A 13,706-nucleotide genomic window follows, 5' to 3' on the forward strand; every position below is an offset into this window, starting at 1 on the left:
TTGGTAGTGAATCTATTACTGCCCTGCCTAAATAACCCACCCTCACAAATTCCCTGCAATTTCTACTCACTGGAAAAAGAAAAAAAAAAAAAGAATTAAAGGATTATGTAACTTAAGGAAATCAGTACAATAGCCTTTCATGAAAACCAAACTAAATTTCTATTTAATGACTCAGTTTACCATCCGCCATTTTTTAGATGCAAATGAAAACAGAAAAACAAGGTGGTATCAAAAAGGTAAAAAAAATAAAATGAACTACAAGAGACAGATTTAATAATGACTAAAAAGTGGGAAGATAAGGATGGCAGTTCCTTAACTATCGCATCCTTGTCCATTTTATAAATCTTCATTTTCCTAAATTTGGATCATTCAGCATTCAAATGTTCCAACATGTTCTCACCCAGAAGCTAAGAATATCCTAATTATAGAAAAGTACAGACTTTTTTGCACTTGGGATGATAATTAGAGGAAAACATTTAAAAAATCAATGATGCTTTTCTACATTATCATAATTGCCATTCAATAAGATCTTAGAAGTCTTGCAGGATTTACTATGTTTGTAATTACCTGCAGTCAAACGGGAGGGAAGAGCGAATGAATGATTGCAACCCAAGACTGCCTAACAATTTCTGTGCAGCTTTTGTTATTTACAATTGATTACAGGTGCGTGGGAAATGTTCTGGGAATTCATAGCGTTTAAAGTAAAGAACCCATGAATGTCAACCAGCTCTAGTTTCATTAATGCTGCCTTTGAAACAGAGGAATGGTGAGTCAAGGTTAGGAGGCAGGCAGAAAATGCCTTATTCCCTCAGTCTGTTTCTCCATTCCTGAAATGGGGCACGATGACTTATTTCAAGGGATTTCATAGAGATGAGAGGAGATAATACGTGGGAAGTGCCTGGCACATAATAAAAACATGGGGTAAGCCCCATTTCATCTCCATGTCCTGCTCCAACTCAACCTACAGGAAACAGCAAGCCTCACCACTCCTGAGCAACATAGGCCAAATAGAACTGTCCCTTCTTTGGGTTTCAGTTTGTCTACTGCTTAACCCACAATCACGGGGTGGAGGGAGAAGGCTGTGGAAAAGAAACTGTTTTAGTTTTAAGATTGAACCACCTCCCTCCTTTCACTTTTATGACTGCAAACAGAGGCAGCTGCAAACAAAATTATTCATGCAAAGTTAACGCCGCTAAAAATCAAAGATTGAATATTATAAAGAATACGATGTCTAAATAAGGAGATGAGGGAATAGACTGGCAAAGCAAAAAATAAGTGTCTATAATTCGTAGAGCTAGTATTTTTATCATGCCATTCCTACACACTTAAAACAGTCACTTTTAAAAATAATACATATTATCTGATTGCCAATATATTTTAGAAGCTTCCCAAATTCCTAAGCCCTCCTGGGGGGTGAGGAGTAGCTCTGCTTTAGAAAACATTGTCGTCTGGACAACATCTGACGAATCACTTCTCTCTCTCCAAGCTGCTCTCACAACCAAGCGCTCAGGACTCACAGCAGCCACTTATTTTCCCACTTGCCTTAGGCTTGCTGGCAGGAGAAATTAACGGAGAGATTTGCCCTAGTTCCCACCTGGCACTCTCCACCTTGAGAATTCTACCCTGGGGAATAATACCGCCCATTTTATGAGATACGAAGACGACCAAGATCTGTAACTCAAAGTATAAAGAAAAGGAGAAAGTTTAAGGGGAAGTCTTTTTTTTTTTTTTTTTTAAGATTTTATTTGAGAGAGATAGCAAGAGAGCACAAGCAGGGAGGAAAGGGAGAAGCAGACTCCCGCTGAGCAGGGTGCCCGATATGGGACTGGGATCATGACCTGAGCTGAAGGCAGACGCTTAACGACTGAGCCACCCAGGCGCCCCTAAGGGGAAGTCTTTCTATTAAGACTGAGGTTCAACTGGAAATATTTTCAAGAACCCTCTATGTGCCAGTCCCTGGCTAGGTGCTGTACCATATTATCTCATTTAATTCTTACAATTTAAAACAAATCCATGACTGTGCATGGAGACCAGAGAGATGTAACATTAAAGCATCCACCCAGCCCCATTTACCTAGGAATTTAAAGGCCAACGTAAAGGCAGAATGGCTTTAATGCCCAGACACCAGCACACAGATGGTCCTTTCCCCCTTACTCAGGGAGTTTCAACCTCTCCTGTGCATAAAAATCACTGTTCAGGCTTGAATATACAAAATCGTGTCTTACGAATAAATTCAGAGCTTCCCCAGGGTTTACTCTCGGCAATATTTTAACCACTAAAACCTAAGGCCTGTAGGAGCTGCACCTCCACTTGGATTCGGGTGACGAGCCTAGTACAGTGCTTAACACCAAGAGAGAACTCCATCCATGGTTTGCTTTCCATAGAAGAATTTCATGAAAAGTGTTAAGGGCTTGTCAGAACTAGCATTTTATTTTAGTAGGGCGTAATCATGTGAACATGGGCCCTGCAATGGTCCACTTAAGACAGGCCAAAATGGACGCATTTGAGCAGAACAAATTCAGACAGTTGAAACATTTTTTATTGTTGCTAGGTCACTTTTAGCACCATGTGAAGCAAGCTTCTGCTACTCTATCCAATCCTATGTGAAAAAGTTAAAAAGGAAGTTTATTTTAGAACAGACAGGCCTTTAGAAATGCATAATAATCTTGAAAGAAGAGGGCTTTTAACTATAAAATTCACTTAACGTAAAAATCTAAACTGAACTGGGATGAACTGGGTTGGAAACAGCAAAACTGAAGACAGAATTTTGCCTTTCAAAAAATTTCACATGGAGAACTTACTTTATCAATCTTATTTAGGTGCACTACACCTTAACTAAAAACCATAATCAGCTTGTCTTAACAGTCTGAAGAAAGACACTGCTCACTGCTAAATGACAAAAGTGATAAGCAAGCACATTTTCCATGCCTTCTTAAAGGGCAATGATTATAAGCATCTGAGATATTCACATTTCTTAGACAACCCCTATGACATTCTGCCTTCACTCTGGCTCTCCTGCAAACTTTCGTCTGTCTCGCAGTTAGGGTGACCTTTGTAATTTTTTCCCTTGACAATGGTGATAAATTTTAAATATTTACATTAAATATTTACATTTAATAAATTAAAATTTTAATGCAAAAAAATAAATGCAACATAATTGTGCTGCTAGAATCTTTTAGAAAATCATATCGACTCACTGGCATTCTCAAGCTTAAAACACTTCAGTGGCTACCCTGATATGAAATGAAATCTGACTTTATCATGGTCTTCACTCTCCAGTATGGTCTGGCCTCAGAACCTTAGTTCTGCATCTGATCTTGTGCCACTCTCTCTCTTGTTCTCTGACTTCCTACAGTTCCTATAAGTTGCCAAGCTCCCTCCTCTCTTAGGCCCTTTGTATGTGCTGCTCCCTTTGTAAGAACACTCTTCTTCCAACTAGATTCCTGATACCCCTCCAAGTCTCCGAGGGGTGTCACTTCCTCAGAGAGAACTTTCCTGACCCAATCTAGAGTAATCTCTCTTCTCATGGTATTCTTTCCTTTGGTAATCATAATGTGAATTTAGATGTTTTGGTTTATTGTTTTAATGTCCCTCTCTCCCACTGGACTCTAAGAGAAAACTCATGCTCCTTGTTCACCACTGCTGAACCCAAGACATGCCTAAAGATAAACATCTGTTGAATGAATGGATACATGGATCCCCTTGCCTTCTCCTCAAAGATCCCCACCATGTTCAAATATCATTTCAATTATACAATACAGACTCTCCTATTTGTTCAATACCTATTTACAGTTTGACTCCAAAAATCAAAAGGGAGAAGCTGAAACCTCTTATGTTTCTTTCCAAAATAATCACAACCAAAGAGAAGGAAGAATTTTGAGTACTATCTTAGTTAGATCCTTGTTTCCTCTTCTAATCAAGACAGAGCTAATCATAAACATAGCAAATGAAATTCCCATAAGAACACATGATCTGTGGCTTAGCCACTGAGTATAAGATGAGGTGGTTAAAATCTTATCAGAATGCTTCAAAGGAACACCCTGTATTCTCAGATCACAAGGAAGTATTCTTAAAAGGAACTGTTCAGTGAACAGTACCCAAAATTATGATAATCTTCAAAGTGTACAAAAAGTATTCCTGTTTTCATGCCATCTGTAACTCTGAATCTATCCTGAACCCAGTGTAAAACAAATGGTACATCACTGAGCTGAACAATGAGCTTTAGTTTGTTCCCACAGATGTCCTAATGATTTATTAATAATCATCAGCAAGAAAGTGTTGCTTGAGTGAGTTCAGTTGCTTATTAAAAAAATACTGATAAACATTTTGCTTTCATAGCACCATCAACTTTCATTTCTTAATACATAAAAAAGCACTATTTTGCCTGGCATTCCATTTTTTCCCTTCACTAATAGTAAATGTTCATCAGGAAAATAAAATTTCTCAGACGAATCAGAAGTGAGGCTTCCTATGTCTGTCCTACTGGACAAAATACAATGCTATATAAGAATCATCAGCTAGTCGTATTTTATGAAAAGTGATTTGCATGCAAGAACAACACAACGTCTGGTCAACTCCTCTTCCTTTTCTCTAGACATGGAACAAAGGTGTTATCTCAGCAGACAGAAAAGGAAACAGTTTGTTTTCATGAACTGAGCTCTGCTCAGTAAATTCATTCATTCATTAATTAAAATGAACAAAAAAGGGTATGTTTTGGTCAATCAATTGCCTGAAATCATAGGAGAATTCTGAAACACAAAAGGCTGCATGTTTTACTTAGCTGAAACCAGAAGGCTCCTCTTTTATCATGATTTAGCAAACATGTCATATGAGGAAAACCTCACAATCCTCTGTAGTATAGCAGTAGCTGCTTTCAAAACCGGAGTGGAAGCATTCTTGTTTAATGATTTTATTTTATTTGAAGAGATTGCCTTTGTTCTATGTTAAGACTCTAACATTGAGCCATAAAACTATAAAGGTTTTTTAATAGAAAAAGTAAAGCATGTAATTTCTGCATATAAAACTATAATGCAGGGCTCCTGGGTGGCTCAGTTGGTTAGGCAACTACCTTCGGCTCGGGTCATGATCCTGGAGTCCCGGGATCGAGTCCCACATCGGGCTCCCTGCTCAGCGGGGAGTCTGCTTCTCCCTCTGACCCTCTTCCCTCTTGTGCTCTCTGTCTCTCATTCTCTCTCTCTCAAATAAATAAAATCTTTTAAAAAAATAAATAAATAAAAATAAAACCCAAATTCTTTAAAAAAAAAAAACTATAATGCAATTTTAAATGTGGTGTGTTTTGGAAGAGTCATGAAGTTTCTTAAATGGGCATTTTCAAATATTTAGTTTTGAGGGCAATAGTTCAAAGAAAAATCACTTGTTTCCTAATAAAATGTATTTCTCATTCCAGTATAGTTAACATACAGTGTTTATTAGTTTCAGGTGTACAATAATAGTGATTTGACAATTCTATACATTACTCAGTGCTCATCATGATAAATGTACTCTTAATCCCCTTCACCTATTTCACCCATCCCTCCACCAACCTCTCCTCTGGTAACCATCAGTTTGTTCTCTATAGTAAAAGTTCGTTTTTGTCTCTTTTTCCTTGTTCATTTTGTTTTTTTTTTAAATTCCACATGAGTGAAATCATGTGGTATTGGTCTTTCTCTGACTTATTTCACTTAGCATTATACCTTCTAGATTCATTCATGTTGCAAATGGCAAGATTTCATTCTTTTTATGACTAATTTTCCACTGTGTGTGTACACAAATATGCACACTCATTTTTTTAAAAAAAATATTTTGTCAGAGAGAGAGAGAGAGAGCACAAGCAGGAGAAGCAGCAGGCAGAGGGAGAAGCAGGCTCCCTGCTGAGCAAGGAGCCTGGTTTGGGACTCAATCCCTGAACCCTGGGATCATGACCTGAGCCGAAGGCAGACGCTTAACCAACTGAGCCACCCAGGCGTCCCACACACATTTTCTTTATCCATTCATCAATCTATGGACACTTGGGCTGCTTCCATAATTTGGCTGTTGTAAATTATGCTGCTATAAACATATGGGTGCATATATCTTTTCAAACTAGTGTTTTTGTATTCTTTGGGTAAATACCCAATAGTGGAATTACTGGATCACATGGTAGTTCTATTTCTAACTTTTTAAGGAACCTCTGTACTGTTTTCCACAGTAACTGCTCCAGTTTGCATTCCCCCAACAGTGATGAGGGCTCCTTTTTCTCCACATCCTCACCTACACTTGTTGTATGTTGGGTCTTTGATTTTAGCCATTTTGACAGATGTGAGGTGGTATCTCATTGTGGTTTTGATTTGCATGTTCCTGATGATGAGTGATGTTGAGCATCTTTTCATGAGTCTCTTCGCCATCTGTTTGTCTTCATTGGAGAAATGTCTGCTCACATCTTCTGTCCATTTTTAATTAGATTTTTTTAGTGTTGAGTTGTATAAATTCCTTATATATTTTGGATACTAACTCTATTGGATAGGTTATTTGCAAATATCTTCTCCCATTCTGTAAGTTGTCTTTCAGTTTTGTTGATTGTTTCCTTTGCTGTGCAGAACCTTTGTATTTTGATGTTGTCCTAATAGTTTATTTTTGCTTTTGTTTCCCTTGCCTCAGGAGACCTATCTAGAAAAATGCTGCTATGGCTAATGTCAGAGAAATTAATTACTGCCTGTACTCTCTTCTTGGATTTTTATAGTTTCAGGTCTCACATTTGGGTCTTTAATCCATTTTGAGTTTATTTTTGTGTATGGTATGAGAAAGTCATCCAGTTTCATTCTTTTGCATATAGCTGTTCAGTTTTCCTAACACCATTCATTGAAGAGACTTTTTCCCATTGTATATTCTTGTCTCCTTTGTTGAAGATTAATTGACCACATAATTGTGGGTTTATTTCTGTGTTTTCTATCCTGCCCCATTGATCTATGTGTCTATTTTTATGCCAGTACCTTACTATTTTGTTGGGTTTTTTTTTTAGTTTATTTTTTTTAGTAATCTCTACGCCCAATGTAGGGCTCAAACTCACAACCCTGAGATCAAGAGTCACCTGCTCTTCCAACTGAGCCAGCCAGGTGCCCCAGTACCACAATACTGTTTTGATTACTATAGCTTTATAGTCTATCTTTAAATCTGAGTTTGTGATACCACCAAGTTTTGTTCTTTTTTAAGACTGCTTTGGCTGTTCAGGGTCCTTTGTGGTTCCAGACAAATTTTAAGATTATCTGTTCTGGTTCTGTGAAAAATGCTGTCAGTATTTTGTAGAGATTGCAATAAATCTGTAGATTGCTTTGGGTAGTATGGACATTTTGACAATATTTATTCTTCCAATCCATGAGCATGGAAGGTCTTTCCGTTTCTTTGTGTTGTCTCCAATTTCTTTCATCAAGGTTTTATAGTTTTCAGAGTACAAGTCCTTCATCTCCTTGGTTAAGTTTATTCCTAGGTATTTTATTATTTTTAGTGCAATTGTAAATAGGATTTTCTTAATTTCTCTTTCTGCCAATTCATTATTAGGGTATAGAAATGCAATAGATTTCTGTATATTGATTTTGTATCCTGCGACCTTACTGAATTCATTTATTAGTTCTAGTAGTTTTTTAGTAGATTCTTCAGGGTTTTCTACATATAGTAACATGTCATCTGCAAATAGTGGAAGTTTTACTTCTTCCTTACCAATCTGGACACCTTTTATTTATTTTTCTTATCTGATTGCTATGGCTAGGACTTCTATGCTGAATAAAAGTGGTGAGAGTAGACACCCTTGTCTCATTCCTGATCTTAGGGGAAAAGTTCTTTATTTTTTTTCACCATTGAGTATGATGTTAACTGTCATTAACATATATGTTTCATATAAAGCATGTTGAGATATATTCCCTCTAAACCTACTTTGATGGGAGTTTTTAATAAAGGATGTTGCATTTATAATGAAATGTATTTGAGCAGCATTTTCTTGACCAGTATTACTTTACAGCAGTGTTTCTCAACTGGGGGCGATTGTGTACCCCAAGGGAGGACCTTTTTGGCTGTCACACCTACAGAAGTGCTACTGGCATCTAGTGAACAGATAGACCAGGACTGCTGCAAAACACACTACAATGTACAAGATAGCCCCTCTTTTCACAACAACCACAACAAATACCCAGTCCCAAATGTCAAGAGTGCCGAGGGGAGATAACCTGCTTCAAAGCAAAACCATCCAAAACATTTTTTTAATTGAGTTTTGAACCCAATGAACAGTTAAGGTTTTTAAAAAGGAAGATCATTCTAGACAAAATCTGAACATATATAGAGTCATAGTCTGAGAAAACCAAAACATGGCCCCAAATGACACTACGTGGGACAATTAATTTTAAGCATAAAGATGGTATATACAATGTTCTAAATGGACACAATTTTGGCATAATAAATCTCCACTAATATTCACCTCGAACTTTCATTTTTATACCTGGTACACAGTAGGTACTCAACAAATATTTGAGGGTAGGAGGAAAGGAAGGATCTATCTTCTTATACCATACCACAGGATCTCTTATAACATTAAACCAAGATAATGGACTGCATTAGGTTATTAGATGTCCTCCAAAGTCCTCCCCTCCCAGGGAGCCAGCCAGTCAGAAACATTCCCCAGAACTTGGCTAGGTGTGTCCACAGAAGTTCTCCCCTATGCACATGATTATGCTTCTCCTTCATTTCCTCTCCTGCCTTCTTTACAACAGGTTTGGGATGTGGACATGGCACTGACAGTTTCAACCATACCAGTGAGGCTAATTCCCTAAGGAGAGCAGTAAGATAGATACAATCTGGGCTGTTGACTGACCGCTTGGCTTAGCACTACTTCTCCAGCATAGACGGTGAGCACCTCCAGACTGGTAGGAGAAATAAACTTCATATTTAATCTATCATATTTTGGGTCTCTTGTTGCAGCCACTTATACAAGGCAATTCTATAATTTTATATCCCCTAGGATGTAAGTACTATAAATGCATTCTATCCAAAGAAATGTTAAATGGTAATTTTTAAAAGTTTCAGTGCAAATAATACTTAAAAATCTGTATTATATACTTTATAGTAACTATAGGTTATGAGGAAGAAATGCCATGTCAATAATACTGTTAATTCTCATTTATCAATCTAAAAGGAAAAAGAAGGAATACAAGAAATCTGGATCCCTTTTGACTAAGGTACTGATAAAAATTCTAGAAGCAAGATGGAAAAGAAGTAAAAGCCAGAAGATTCCACAAACTAAACAATTAGCGTCAAATAGATGATCTCTTAACAGGCTATATATTCAAACTTCGAATGTACAATTAAATTTAATCCAAAAGGTTCTGTATCTATCATGGTTTTCAGAAAATACAGCATATTCTCAATTATACTTCACAGTAATTTTCCTCTAAACTTCATTTGGCATATCTATTTGGTCAAAGATTTATTCCTACTTTTTGTGGATGAGAGGGAATCCTTGATAGAATATTTCTCATGCAATTAAGACATATTTCAGTTAAGCAGTTCATATTGTCCAAAAACATTGCACTTTTTAAAATATAATCCCCCCAATAAAAATTAATCTCCTGAATACTACATCTGTTATAAAGCCAAGGAGTTTTACTGGGAAATATTTTTACCTTAAACATGAAAATAGTAAACGTACCACTATATATATCGTAATTTCATAACACCCTCCCCCCGTATTTATGAACTGTTTTGAAGTTTATTGCCATTAATCCAATGATCTATGCAATTTTTTATGATAACTTGAAAATCAAAAACATCAGAGTAGGGGGTGCCTGGGTGGCTTAGTTAAGCATGACCTTCATTTTGGCTCAGGTCATGATCTCGGGGTCATGAAATCAGTCCCCATATCAGGCACCACACTGAGCATGGAGCCTGCTTTGGATTTTCTCTCTCCCTTCTGCCCAGTCCCTCCACCCACCCACCTAACTGCACTGTCACTGGCACTGTCTCCTTCTCTCTCTCAAAAAACAAAAATAAAAAAAACATATCAAGGTAGCATTATTAAAAAAGCAAAAAAGCTTGGACTCAAATTATTTTTTTAAGATTTTATTTATTTATTTATTTGACAGAGAGAGAGAGTGAGCGCCACAAGCAAGGGGAGTGGCAGGTACAGGGAGAGGGAGCAGACTCCCTGCTGAGCAGGGAGCCCGATGTGGGACTTGATCCGAGGACCCTGAGATCATCACCTGAGCCAAAGGCAGATGCTTAACTGACTGAGCCACCCAGGTACCCCTGAAATATCTTTTTAAAGATTCTAAAATTCTAAAGGATTTAAATGCCTTATAACACAATCATTTCTAAATTTTAATATAGTTCATGGTATAAATTAGCTATCTTTATTTTGGGAAAAAAATCACAATTTACATATTAAGTTAAAAAAATATTTCCTACCTTCAGAGAAATATTACTTTTGACGTTTTTCAAAACAAGGTGTATTTCTCTCCCAATTGAATAGCAACATACTGATTACTGATTGGACAGATTTTGAATTTTAATTCAGGATTATGTTTATCTCATAATATGAAATAAAAATAAAAGTTTCACATTCTCTCTCCTTCCCAAATTTTTTAGCCAGTCACTAACTTGTTATCACAGTGACTGGCACTTAGGGGGCAGGGCTAGAGGGTGTGCCCCATATCCAGGAACTGTCTCAAGTCCCCCTGAACTTTCAAATGTCCTTCTATTCATTCCTTTCAGTAGAACCTTCAGTTCAATATGCAAACCTGAGCTAAAGAGTAACTCCCTTTTACACACAGACAGGTTGTTTTAACAAACACTGAATTTTCCACGAACTCTACTCTCACGTAAGTGTGCACTTTTGTTTGGAGCTTTACCAAAAGTCATTCACCATCTCAGGAAAAAAATCACCTCACGTACAGCAAATACAGAGTCCCAATACAGCATGCCTGGATTAGGATTCTTTCACAATGATTGCATTCATGGCAATGCTATGAATAGGTGCAAATCGCCGCTTACTTTATCATGTCTTCCATTAGACATGCCTGAGCATTTATATACTGAAATGTGTATTTTGTTATATATTACTTTCCTGTTATTTTATATCACAATTAGGGTGGTATACTGGTTATTTTTAACATAACCTACTTACATATGCACTTATCCATAAATTTCATTGCAGGACAGTAAAAGAATAATACGAAACATTTTATTTAAAAAAAAAGCAAAGCAAAACCAAACCAAAAACACAGGCTTAGATTTGGAGGGATACAAACCACTGACCTAGAATATATATTAAGGCTCTTTGCAACTCCAACATTCCTTGATTCTATGAAAAACTTTCAGCTTGGCAAGCCCTCATCATTAGCAAGCCTTTAATTCTACTTATAGTTGAAAGTACCGCAATTAAGTTAAAAAGAACTGGAGCCTTCATATCCAATTGGTCTCAAGTGTCCACTCCTGGCCTCACAGGTGACCCTGTTTTCTCCTTGGGCGGAGTGTAATACATGTTAGTGATCCACTGCCCTAGCATTTCTCCCACAAAGTTCGTTTGTCCAGAAAATATACACTGGCAAGCAATGCAAATGTTTCCAATATGGACCAAGATGAATGGTGCACAAGTCTATGCAGCAAAGCTTGCCATTCAAAAAGCAGCACCTTCAATTTGTTATTGGTTTGCAGATGGTAGAACTCTACTCCCATTTTTCGGAGGCAAATCATTCTCTGGTCATCAGACTGAGCAGTAATCATTATCCCCACTGTACCAATTTCCAGTTTGTGAAAATGAACAGTAGCCACCCTTTTCTCACGCTACTGGATTCTCAGCACACCCACAGCTTCATGATGTCTGACCGTCCACCATGATTAAGTACCTCTTTCCCTCACTGTATTAGCACCCATAAGCGGCAACAATTTGACACCCATAGATTTTCATATGTTAAAATAACCTCCTAAGACAAAGTTTGAGGACATATTCCGTGGGGGGGGGTTGGGGGGATGGAAATCAAGCCCATACTTCATATATAATAAATATAACCATCCTGGCCAAAATGACCAAGAGGCAGGAAACACTTGATTTGTTTGTATACAAACAAATTTGTATACAAAGTATTGTATACAAAGTATTTGTATTGTATACAAAGTATACAATATTTTTTGATTGTATACAAAGTATTTAATATCAAAGAAAAAGGAGGAAAAAACCACTTAGGTTTGGCTAATATGCCAAAACAAGTACAAGATTAAGAACAATCGATTATAAAATTGTGCATCAAGAAAACTTAACGTTATTTTTAAAGCAACAGAACTTTGAGGTATTTAAGTATTATATTAGAAAATAATACTTCACAAGTTATGAAAATTTCAAAATTCCTAGAAGATCAGATGAAAAAGTAATAAAACGACGTGAAGGTATATGTAGTTTTTAAGAGAGATATAGGTTAGTTTTTAACTCTTACAAGTTTCAGAAAATAAATCATTTATAATTTACATAGGAAGGAAAAGCTCTATTATCAGTAGTATCTTTTATAAATGACTCTCATAATTTTTCCTCCCTGATCTCACATACATGTATGATACCAAATTTCCAATTTCCTAAAAACTTACAACCAAATAACCACATGAAACAATACAGCTCATGTCTCAAGTTTCCCATACTAAACAGTTTAGTCTCAATCCCCATCATTAGACTGACCATCCGACTTCAGTGTTTGGGTTTATAAAGATTATGGGTTGGCATTTGGGGTGAGGGGTACATTTTAACCAGATGTAACATTTTAAATCTACATGGTTCAAAAATTAAGAAAAGCAGCTTTGCCACCGGCCCTTTGAAAAAAGGAAATGATACAGCAACGGGGCTGGGCCCCAGAAGCTTCTTACCCGCAGGGCCTCGATGACCAGGTCTCTGGCCTCCAGCTCCCCTTCCATCACGCTGAGCAGCATTCGAAGCTCTGATTTACTGAGGGTGTCCACATCAAACTCTTTTTTCTGTAACACAAATATTAAAAAAGCAATGAAAAAGCTATTCATAGGACAATGCACATGTCTTAAAGGTATACAATGGATGATTTTATCAGTGGCTCAGCCAATCCCAGAAGCACAGGGGCCCTGTTCAAGCAACAGATAATCTATGCCCAGACCTTCCAGGGGCGGTAAAAACTCGAAGGTCAAAGTCCCAAATCTCTTCATTAAGGAAATCTATTTTCCTAGCCTGCCTGCACACCTGGATTCAGAATCTCTTCAAATTGTGACAGAAATTTAAAGTCTCTGGAGTTTCTATCAAAACAGGCCTAGTCTATGTTCAGGAAAAGTTGCAGGGGTAGTAAAGAAAGCACAAGAATATATTCCTAGAAGGGCCCCAACATAGAGGCTCCTGGAGGTTATTATAAATTCCAGGATATCCAATAATAACAGGTCATGTTTATAGAATACTGTGCAGCAGAGATCAACAGCCGGAAGCCTACGGCCAAATCCGGCCTACAGAGGTGTGTAACTTGGGCCACAAAGTGTTTTGGGTTTTTTACTCAGCCAGCATTTAAAAAAAAACAAAACAAAACAAAAAAACCTAAGATGTCACCAAAAAATCCAGATCTCTGATTTCTCTGCAAAATCGAGATGACTGGTTAACCCTGGATTCACATTCTCACAGAGCAATAATCTGCAGAAACAAGTAGCAGTAGTCCCTTGAGAAGGAGCATGCTCCTCCCTTTGCTGCC

At 37.3% G+C, this 13,706-nt stretch overlaps 1 protein-coding gene across 2 annotated transcripts in view; it reads right to left on the reverse strand.

Moving 5' to 3' along the window:
• Positions 1–13,706, reverse strand: part of CTTNBP2 (cortactin binding protein 2) — a 151,026-nt gene that overhangs the window by 126,327 nt on the left and 10,993 nt on the right. For both annotated transcript variants that reach the window (XM_027573508.2, XM_035723254.1), the window contains exon 2: positions 12,871–12,978. In XM_027573508.2, the coding sequence (XP_027429309.2) occupies positions 12,871–12,978 (108 nt within the window). The remainder of the gene's footprint in view (positions 1–12,870; positions 12,979–13,706) is intronic.

The sequence above is a fragment of the Zalophus californianus genome, chromosome 12 (genome assembly GCF_009762305.2).
Source record: "Zalophus californianus isolate mZalCal1 chromosome 12, mZalCal1.pri.v2, whole genome shotgun sequence".
In the NCBI taxonomy this organism is placed as follows: Eukaryota; Metazoa; Chordata; class Mammalia; order Carnivora; family Otariidae; genus Zalophus; species Zalophus californianus.